General features: G+C 30.4%; 2 protein-coding genes across 7 annotated transcripts in view; both read right to left on the bottom strand.

Moving 5' to 3' along the window:
* LOC125864265 (non-specific lipid-transfer protein 2) overlaps nucleotides 1-11723 on the bottom strand; it is a 124959-nt gene that overhangs the window by 54173 nt on the left and 59063 nt on the right.
* LOC125864263 (non-specific lipid-transfer protein 2) overlaps nucleotides 1-11723 on the bottom strand; it is a 112530-nt gene that overhangs the window by 54173 nt on the left and 46634 nt on the right. For 2 of the 7 annotated variants that reach the window (XM_049544168.1, XM_049544169.1), the window contains exon 1: nucleotides 7956-8305. The exons of 3 other annotated variants lie outside the window; for them this stretch is intronic. In XM_049544168.1, the coding sequence (XP_049400125.1) occupies nucleotides 7956-8290 (335 nt within the window). In that variant the 5' untranslated portion in view covers nucleotides 8291-8305. Of the gene's footprint in view, nucleotides 1-7501; nucleotides 7759-7955; nucleotides 8365-11723 lie in introns of those variants that run through there. 2 more of the 7 variants (XM_049544171.1, XM_049544170.1) reach the window with 2 other exon arrangements.

Below are 11723 nucleotides of genomic sequence, written 5' to 3'. Positions count from 1 at the left end.
AAAAATCGAGGCAATAATTATTTTAAAGAAAAATATAACCAAAATTGTCAGAAAAACACGTGTACAGAAAGCAGTACACATTTCAATGTGTAGAAAAAGTAGAAGTAGATGAAGTTACTTTAGTTCATCTTTTTGGTGGGCCTCAATGTACAATTTCTATAGCTTTTAGTCGAACTCTTTAGTGCAATGTTGGTTCTCCCAAACTCCCATTTCTAAATAAGAGTAATATATATATATAAATGGACCCAAATGAGGTAGGTAATTAATGGTGTTAAATTGTCCAATAATATAAATTTTAAAGGTACAGCCATAAAAGAAGAATGTACAACACTACCAAAGCACATATCATCCAACACTTATCATGTGCTAAGTAGTAGATATTCCCACTTATTATTACTATATAAGAAAAGGGAATAAATATTCACCACAAGTCAACATGTGTTCCAATAAGAAGAGGGAATAACCAATATATTTATAAAAAGAAATGACATATAAAATAAAATGGAGAGAGTATTGGTTTTTGAAAATGGAAAAGGATAAAATACATATAAGATTAAAAGACATATAAAAAAAGGTTGGTTTAACTCTCAAACATAAAAAGTAACATATATTATTAAAAACTTTAATAAAAAGTACTATAATTTACAATAAATAATAACTTAAAATATCTACAAGGCAACAAAAAAAAAACACTAATTTTTGTACTGCTTGTATCACATGAATTAGGATTGGGATGATTTTAAAATTTTAATTTTGGTTAGACATTATAAAATAGCCAAAAAATTGAATGATATAATTTTTTTAAAAATGACCGAATGAATCGTCCTATCGATAACCCTAATGTTACTTCTACTCTGTTTATTTTTACTTAAATTTAGAAAGATATGCTTCATTTCTACCCTCAATCTTATCGCTACATTTATTGCTATTTAAAATTGAAATTAAAAGACAAATGACAAATAAGTTTCTATATTAGCTCACTTATGAGCAACATATATTATAACAATCTTTACTAATTTTATAACAATACATAAACTATACTCCCTCCGTCCCATATTAGATGGACACTTCCAACTTTACACTGTGATTAAGAAATCATTAATACATTGGAAGACTTCACCATTTTGCCCTTTGTTTATATCAATGCACATTGAAATGAGTTACAAAAAATACACATACAATATAGGAATGGTCATATTAATTGTATGGGTAAAATGGAAAAGAATTAATTAATTCTATCCTAATTTAATAAGTGCTCAAATAATATGAAAAAAATATTTTTAGTAAGATTCTCATCTAATATGGGACGGAGAGAGTAACAATATAACTTTATTAATGTTGGGCCCGGGCAGCGCCTGAGCTTTCTTTACTAGTTATATATATAAAAGCAAATAAGTAAGTAATTAAAGATGTAATACGTGTCTACCAAAGAAAAGGGTGCATACACGTGGCTAGGCAAGAAAATAAAAGAAATAAAATGGGTCCAAAGTGAAGGTACAATTTATGTTACTTTTGGTACAATTTCGTGTTGCTTTGTTTGTCCTTTTGGTACAACTTGAACTGCTTTTGGTATCACTTCTTAAAGCTGTGTTAGTCCCAACCCAATAGTACAACTTGAACTGCTTTTGGTATCACTTCTTAAAGCTGTGTTAGTCCCAACCCAAGTGTCACTTCTAAATAAGAGTAAAGTAATATATATAAATATATATATATATATATATATAGGAGTAATAATATTGAATTTCAAAATTTTAATTATATCACATGACACAAATTTCGGCAGATGAACTATAACACTGATATGCTTCATCTTTTCGATGCCGAAATGGCAATCACTATAAAAAAAAAACTCAACAGATGTTAGTAATACAAGTATTTCAAGAACACAAAAAATCACGAGGACATAGAAAATGGTAAACTAATGAAATAGAAACAATTGAAGTCAAGATTTTAAAGTGAGCACCATAATATGACACCTATACAAATTGCATAGGAAAATTTTAGCCCAAAAACGACACGTATGCACATTAGAAATAGTCAGTTACCCTTTAGTCAATAAGACTACAGAATTCTTATCATTTGTCACGTCTTTAATATACAACCTTTATAGTTTTTAGTACCATCCATAATGCAGTGTTCGTCCTCAATTGCCATTTCTAAATAAGAGTAATGATTTGATAATTTTTTTAAAAATAATAATTTTTCCCCATTGATCTTTAATAAAGAGGATGCATTCATCCATCAAGGAGCCAAAATACATAACAGAGGAGATCTGACTCCTGAAGCTACCAAAATGAAAGAGACTCCATTCACAAGGGTCAAGGGCTAACAAAATTGATTTTGGAATCAAAAGCACAACATCTTACTATGTTTAGTTTTGGAACCAAAAGGGTAATATTTTACTATGTTTAGTTTGGTTCGATAAGTAATTAGATTTGGTTCATTTTATTTTAAAGTTAGATTCAATTCAGTCTGATTTTTTAATTTGATTCGACCCAATTTTTTGATATATTTGGTCATTCTACAAGTAAAAGACCTAGCCAAAACATCTTTCACGTAGACAAATTGACATCTTTTTATTTGCCTTGTTTAGCAACACATAAGTAACATTGTTGACTTGATTTGATATCTGAACTTCAACCTATTTAAAGTACTTATATCCACACAGTAAAAAATAAAAAATAAATAAAAAAAATCTAATTTTTTTCCCTCAAGATATATATTTAGCCAAGAGAGAGTTAATAAAAAAAGAGGTAGATGAAGAAAATAAATGAATTAAATAAAGTAGATGAAGGGAAAAAATGGAGTTGAAGAAAAAATAGAGGAAATAAAAATAGGGGAATAGACTGGTTAATATTAAAAATATCGAATATTAACTACTCTATAACAAGAATTCCTTAATGCACTTTAAAAGGTGAGTTATCTCACTAATTTGTACTTAGTCAGTATTTTATGTGTAAATGCTATTTGTATATGAAAAATGAAGTTAGAAGGTTAAAATGAAAACAAAATTGAGTTAGAGTGTCAAAATAAAATTTAGAGACAAATTAAGAAATTGTGTCTGTGTTTAGCCTAGTAAAAATAATACAAATATTAATAATTTGTTTGGTATAGTTGTAAAATTTGCATTAGTTCTATATTTTATTTGATATTATGTTATATATAATTAATATATAAAAAAGTTATGATATTAACCATGTAAGAGTGTTCAATAAAATTATTAGACATCTTTCCAATCGTATTTATGAAAAATATTTTTGTGAGCAAATATTTTTTCTATAGAGTAGAGCAAACATCAGAGGGTAGTATCTGTTTTTTTTTGGTATAGTTGAACTGAGAGACTCGATCATCTGTAGATTGTATCTTACGAATAATTTTTCATAAGTAACATTAGCACAACTTTTAATACAAGGACATAATTTATATGGTGACATATTATAGGAAAAATTGCCTAAGTTAGTCCTTTTTCGTTATTCAATCTATGAGTTAATAACCTTGATGGTCACTCAACTATAAACTCTTTTCACAGAAAGTCACTCAATTTTCATTTTCAACTCAAAAGTCACTCAACTATGATTTCTTTGCATAGAAAGTCACTCAGTCTATTTAATTATTTTTTCCCCTAAAATTTGCTGACATAGAATTTTTATTTTTAACCAAAATTTTAAGAACCAAATACATATCCATTTAAACCATTTAATGACCCGTCCCATTTAACCCGACCCACTAAAAATATGATATTGAACTTTTTATTTTACCATTAGTTCCCCAAATCATTCTCTCTTGTCTTCTTCTTTCTCCTAAGCATTCTTCTTTTTTTAATTTCTCAATTTCAAAATCTCTATTAAGTAGGAGTTTATAATGAATTCCTCCTTTCATTTTATCTAGATTTAAGTACACAATATTCAATTGCTTCTTCAATTCCCTTTGTTCCTCAGAGTCCACTTGGTGTGTTGGATGCAATATGTTTAAGTTACAGAATTGATGGCTCAGGAGTTGAGTCGCGGTCGAATTCTCGCATAGTAGTCCAGTGAAGAGGAGAAAACTAAATACTTAGAGATGGATGGATGAACATTAAGTGGAAAGAAGGTCTTTTGTCAAGTTATTATGATTGAATGAGAGTTTTGGTGTGATCTTTTGAGAATTACAATGCACCCCACAACACATAACTTCAAAATAAAGAAAGTTAGGAAATATTAGATGTTTTGACCACAGTAAGCCATTATTAAAATCAATTCACCAAAATAATATGTTTTTTTGAAATTTTACAAAACTAGTATAAACGTAGTTCGCAGTAATGTTTTAGGTTATATTTTATTAAAAAAAATTCAATAGCTAAAAGACAAAAATCTGACAGAGTAAACAAACATAAAACGTTATTGTCAGTAACATTTTATAATTTGTTATTGTGAAGCACGTTTTACAGCTAAAACGTAACTCACAGTAACGTTTCTCTAATGGCTGAAAATTGAAACTCAATCTTGTACATGCCTCATTCATTATTCAAATTTCCACTATTAAAATAGATAGATATATTTTGTATATACCTTCACTTGAAATATATATGATTTTCTCTTTTCTTTCTCTTTTCTACATAGACAATATTTTTTTTAAACAAAAGGAAAAAAAAATGAGGAAGACTTTGCACAAATTGGAGCTTGTCTTGTATCATTTCAATTTCAAAATTTGTAAATAAATTATATGAGAGATCTTCTTCTAGCTTGAGATATCATCCTTCCAAATATTAGATCATTCGGTTTCTTATGATTATTAATTATTAGACTATCAATAAAGAAACAATTGAATTAAATTGACGTAATAAGTAAGCTACATCCAAACTTATAGTCTATTTATAGGGCACTTTTTGTACAAGGATGAAGTTTTCATCCTTATTAACCCCCATAGAGGAAGGACTATCTTCCATTCCTTGTAACTCTCTTTTGCTGATGGAATGAACAAGTAGGGGTTTGCCTAATCCCCCACCATTGAGGTGGATTTTGAGGAAAAAAATATAATAAGTAGGGATAAGGGTTTGAAAAATATCCTAACTTTGATCGAATTTGTTGTTGCGACACTAAACTTTTATAAGGACCTATTACCTCCCTAGACTATTTAATACCATATTGTTTACTCCCTGAGCTATTTAATAGTGTATTTTAAAGGTATATATGTGCTCACTTGGACACATTACTATTTATAATTTTGCATTATTTTTTATGTCCACGAGGGCAAATAAATATGTTTAAAATACGGTATTAAATAATCTAGGGAGGTAATAGGTCCGCATAAAAGTTTAGTATCGCAACAGCAAATTCGACCAAAGTTGGAGTATTTTTCAGACCCTTATCCCTAATAAGTAAGCAAAATAACTATTAAAAAAAGAATTAATTAATATTATAGAAAAGCCCTCTTCACTCTTCCTTTTCTTGCAAAAGTAGTATCTATGAATGAAAAGAGAAGAAAAGAGAAAATTATATATTCCATAAAAACGTTACCGTGAGTTACGTTTTAGCTGTAACACATGACTCAGAGTAACGAATTATAAAACGTTACTGACAATAACGTTTTATGTCTATTTACTATGTCAGATTTTTGTCTTTTTGTTATTGACTTTTTTTTGAATAAAATATAACCTAAAACGTTACTGAGAACTACGTTTATACTAGTTTTGTAAAATTTCAAAAAAATGTATTATTTTGATAAATTGATTTTAATAATGGCTTACTTTGGTAAAAAAATTCAAAATATTATGAAGAAAATGAATACATATAATGGTGGTGAGGAAAAGAGATTCTGAGTAGTTGGATCATTTTGGTGGTTGGAGATTGAAGAAAAGATATATAGACAAAAGGTTTCATTCCATTAATATATATATAAAAAAAAGTTGGAGCTGTAAAATATTAGACTTCTTGATAGCTAAGGAAGTCAAGATTAATTAAGGCAAGAAATTAGAATGCAAAACAAAACAAAAAAAAAACACAAAAAAGAGCAACTCTTATAATCTTGTCTTGCTTTTGAGAAATTAAAAGGAAAAGAAAAGAGAATAAGAATGCTAGGAGAAAGAAGGAAACAAGAGAGAATGATTTAGGGAATTAATGGTAAAATAAAATTTTTAGCGGGTCGGATTAAATGGGGCGGGTCATTAAATAGTTTAAATGAATATGCATTTGGTTCTAAAATTTTGGTTAAAAATAAAAATGAGTAACTTTTGCATATAGCAAACACAAAATTCATATTTGTATGCTAGCTATAACAAAGTTTGCATAATTGCGCTCCATAGCAAACATAAATATGTATATTATAAAGTGAGAGAGGCGAGTGAGCGAGCGAGATCTGGGAGAGTGGCGAGTGAGATCTGGGAGAGAGGAGAGAGGGGAACGAAAGTATATGTATATATACAATTTTCACGCATTTTATACATTTGCGTTTTTGTATAAAGTGAGAGAGGCGAGTGAGAGAGCGAGATCTGGGAGAGGGGAACGAAAATATATGTATATATACAATTTTCTGTTGTTTTATATAAACACAAACGCATTTTATACAATTTGCATTTTTTTGTATAAAGTGAGAGAGGCGAGTGAAAGAGCGAGATCTGGGAGAGTGGCGAGCGAGATCTGGGAGAGGGGAGAGAGGGGAATGAAAATATATGTATATATATAATTTTCTCTCGCTTTACACAAACACAAACACACTTTATACACTTGTGTTTGTATAAAAAAACGAGAGAGGCGAGGGAGAGAACGAGAGTGGCGAGCGAGATTCACCAGGAGAGAGGTGAAATAGCAACAGTTTGCTATGGGGTACAATTAAATCAAACTATATTTATAGCGTTTAATTTGAATTAATAATTTGCTATTATATACAATTTTTCCAATAAAAATTTCATGTCAGCAAATTTTAGTGAAAAAAATAATTAAATAGGCTGAGTGACTTTCTATGCAAATAAGTCATAGTTGAGTAACTTTTGAGTTAAAAATGAAAGTTTAGTGACTTTCTGTGAAAAAAGTTGATAGTTGAGTAACCATCAAAGTTATTAACTCTTCAATCTATCAACGACCAATAGAAATTGTGGTATAGTAATATGTGTTTATATATTTTTAATCAAAAGATTTGAATATGAATTTTCTCTGATACAAAGTCACCTTTATTAGAGATTCTTTTACCTCATTATAATGTGGGGCTTTTCACCTAATAGAATTCGAATTTGATTGGGTACCAATATGAATACCAAATATCGATTGAAACCTTGGATGTTGGGGTTTGAATGTCTTTGGACCACTTATCTGACATTTTGCATATGTTTAGAAAGATTCAATATATATAGCCTGAAATTTTCCTTGTGCATTTAATTACATATACCTATATGCTCACACTTTGGTGAAATTTCTCAAATTCTAACCAACTCAAAATTAGTGTAAACAAGTTATCTATGTTGATTGATTGTGTAAATAATTTTAAACCATCGATAATAAAAGTAAAAGCAAATGCATGAAGAAAAGAAAAAAAGTAGAATATATCATGTATATATTACTATGAAGATTGGGTTGTAATACAACCAACCACCAAGGTTCATTACATGTACTCGACTATATATAAATACTCCAACAAACACAAATAGAAAAGAAAAGAGACAACATATAAAATGATGGATTAAACTCGATCGATCGATATATCCATCTTATTTTTCTCCGCAAGCTAGATTACATTACTACCAAGTTATGCCTTGGAAAATTGAACTTTCGTTAACCTTACTGGACCCTGCAATACCATATTAAACCAACATTAACAAATTGATAGTATATATGCGATGCGAGTATATACACATCATTTTGTAATTAACATGTTAGACCATATAATTTTACTACTAGACATGATTTTATCAATCAGACATATATACTATGAGACTATAAAAAATATTATATTGACGTCAATTTCACAAAATATAGATAACGTACTTGGAGCAGTCAGTGGAGGGGCTGATCTTGTAAGGAATGTTTACGCCACAAACACTAGGGATACCAGCGGCTTTGCCCACATCAATGCCTTTAATAGCACTAGCGGCTGATTTGAGGCAAGTACATGCTGCCTTTCGATCCGCTGGGGTCTTGGCTGCACCCAACAGACCCTTAACTCCACCACAACACCCTCCTAGAGGGCCGCGTCCCTGGAGATATGGGAGGCAAGGAGCCAAGCCAGATGTAACCTGGCCGCAGCTTAGTGCCTCTGCATGGGGTGCAACCACTATCATGCACAAAACAACAAGGCATGCAATTTTGCTAATCATTTCCATTGTTACAAAAATTGAGAAAAGATAGAAATACTAGAGAAGTTTTATGTACTACAAATGTATTTGCTTGAGTGTTGGGTACAAAAGCTAGTGAGAACTTTGGGTATTTATAGATAGAAAGTAAATTAATTAATGAAGGAATGAGAGAATTAGTTGGGAGTTGGGGTTAAATCCAATGTGGGAACATAATTACGTGCACAAGTTTTATTGAACCACGCTACGATTCCTAGACCTCTGAAAAGCCACACCCTTAAAGGCAATATGGTTTCGCTATGTGACTTCTGATCAAGAGAGGAGCAACTCCATCTAATGCAATTTTCTTTCTATGTATTTCCTCGATTTATCTTTACTTATCTAATTTGAAAAACTTAAGTAATAATTTATCATTTTATATCTATTTTATTTTTTAAATAATATTTATTTATCAATAGTTAGATAGTAATAAATACGGGTGAAATCGTAAAATTATCATTGTATATGGTATGTCTTATGGAAATAACACATACGTATCCAAACTCCACCAAATTAAAGGAAAAATAGAAAATAAAAGTTTGACGAACATAGCATTGGTTAACCCCATTCTTTTTCATTGACTGCCCATGTCCACCTTAATTTCCCTTTAGTTTTATGCACCTAATACAAAAACCTTTTTGAGATGTGTGTTTAACGGGTCGTTTGGATCGACTTTAAAAAATATCTTTTATAAAGTAATTTTTTAAAATTAAAATTAAATGACTTTTAAGTTGAAATAAAACGTGGGGAGAGTACTATTTTTTATTTTAAATTTATTTTAAGTTATTTTAAAATTAGTTCTTTTAAGCTGATTCAAACATGCTCTAAGTTTTACTCTCTGCCTTAATCTATAGAATTGAACTGCTTATAATGTATTTAGACACTTTTAATACTTTCTTCGTTCAAGTTTATTTATCTATGTTTGATTTAATAATTTCTTTAAAAAATAATAAGTAAAATGATAATTTACTACCTTTTTGCTCCATTCATCTCTAATAAAGATGATGCATTTATTCATCAAGAAATCAATGTAAGCTCACAAAAAGAGAAATGTAAGCACCCTCCTATACAATGAGTTCAAAATCAAGGCACATAAAGAAAATACATACATGTTTTTAATCCAAAAAGAAAATAATTCTTATACATATTATATCGCTTCTAATAATTATAACTAAATCATCTAATGAGAGTTCGATTCCCAATTTGTAATTTCCTCTCCATTCTCCTTTTTCTATCCCCAAATAAAGAAAAATTATTTATAAGATAGTCCTAATTAGAACATATATGCATGTCAAATAAAGGCACACATTTTAAAAAGAGTGAGCTATTTATTAAATACTCACATTGAGATTGATAGCAAATACAGTCCCTTCTAGGGAAGAGGTTTCATATTTTAAAAGGACAAATATGAGATGGAGACATATACTGCTATCTGAATAATCAAATAAATTAATTGTGAACGCAACAAAGGATATACTGCCATGCTCACACGTACCTCAAAGCACCCACCACATTTCATTTAAGGTTTTGGGGTCCAACTATTTTTTAACTTTTGGAATACTCTCTTTGTCTCATATTAGACTGATATTTTTAACCAAGAGGTCCTGGATTCGAGCCCCCTTGGGTACAGAGTCCCCTTTGTTAGAAAGCATTTTATCCTTCAATGTGGGACTTTCCGGTGCAAATTTGGATTTAGTCAGACTCGAATGTGGATACCGGACAATGGATGGGAATCCCAAAAAAGAGAGAGCTAAGAGAGTACAAAAGTATTGATCACTTGACGTACGGCTAGTGCCTAGAGGTAGTAAAATAGTTACTATTTGCCAATTTAATAATAGGTTAAGTAAAAATTAATTAGGGAATTTTCGCAAATAACCACTATAATAAATTTAATTATGCTCCATAGCTATAGTTTGCATATTTACAGGTTGTAGCTACAGTTTAAGCTGTCTCGTTTGTATAATTCCCGGCTACGTTTGTATAATTGGGCTATTTTTGTATAAACTCGAAATAACGAATCTATACAAATACAAATATCTGAACTTTAAATAGTTATACAAATTATATTATACAAAAGTTATGTAACACCCCAGAAAATTTTCGAACTAACACTCGAACCATTCTTCGTAGTGAGTGAGATTTTACCAAGGAATTTAAAATTTCTTAAGTGTTAAGGTCACTAGATGTAGCACCTTGAGTTTCAAAAAGAATTAAATTGGAAATAGCAAAATCTGAAATTTTGCAAGATATGCTTAAGTATGAGTTTTGGGTCGACTTCAAACGACCATAATTCCTATTTCAGGATGAATTAGGTGTGCTACCAGACACCGTAGGGAAGATATTTGAATTATCTTTCCAACGCCGCTGAGTTTGCTAAGTTTCGAGGTCGGATGAGTGAGATATGACCTTTTGAAGTTAGGCTGTCCAGTTAAGGAAAGTTAGCCGAAAATAAAGAGGGGTATTTTGGTCTTTTCCTTACCCAACCAGATTTAATTCGTTTTTAATAATATTTCAAGGGTCTAATCCTATTAGGTTCAGTTTTTTAATCCTAAAATACGCCTAGGGTTTTAGTTGAGAATTCAAGAAGAGAAAAGAGGAGAAAAGAAAAAGGATGAAAGCGTTCGTCGAGATTCTTGCATCTTGTTGCGGATTTTCGCCATGGGTTTGATCCCTAAGAGGTATGTAAGCTTCCATAGTGTTGGGTTCTTTCACCCACACGCCAATCATGATTTATTCAGCGTAATTTCGTTCTTGAAATTTATGGATTTAAGTTCTTGATGAGTTCTTGAAGTTTATTAAGTTTTGAAGTAAGATTCTGCTTAGGTCAACTTTAAACGACCATATCTCTTAGAATATTAAGAGTTACGTGAGCCATAACCTATCCAATTAAAGGTAATTGAATCTACTTTCCAACCCCACCAATTTCACGTCAATCCAATATCTGAGTAAAAAGTTATGACTATTTTAGTAACCTATACAGTGCTGTTACGAATTAGCCGACGGGAAAATATTGAAAATAATCGGTTTTTGTCTTTTTACCTCCAAGAAAACCATCAACGAATTTCTTGACTAATAAAAAGCTCAAAACAATCAGATTTTCATCTTCACTCATGAAAATCATAATTTTTGGCTATAGAGATTTTAAGAAACTAACTCGAGAATCTCAAGAAAGGTCTTCTTGATTGTTTACCTTCAAGCTAGGGTTTCAAGGCTTCTAATCAAGTTCTTCTTCAAGATTCTTAAAGATTCTTCAAGATTCTTCAATAATCTTGTTCTTCTAGGTATGTAAGGCTATCATAGTGTTGGACTAGTTCGTCCTCACACCCTACATCTACTTTCAGATCAGTAAAAGAGTAATCTAGGAAACTTTCCCTAGATTTGAGTATTCTTGAGATAAGTTGATTTTGAGTTCTTGAATTCACGT

Source organism: Solanum stenotomum, chromosome 5, assembly GCF_019186545.1.
Source record: "Solanum stenotomum isolate F172 chromosome 5, ASM1918654v1, whole genome shotgun sequence".
Classification (NCBI taxonomy): domain Eukaryota; kingdom Viridiplantae; phylum Streptophyta; class Magnoliopsida; order Solanales; family Solanaceae; genus Solanum; species Solanum stenotomum.
The sequence above is the reverse complement of the archived record's forward strand: the minus strand, read 5'-3'. Positions and strand labels throughout refer to the sequence as shown.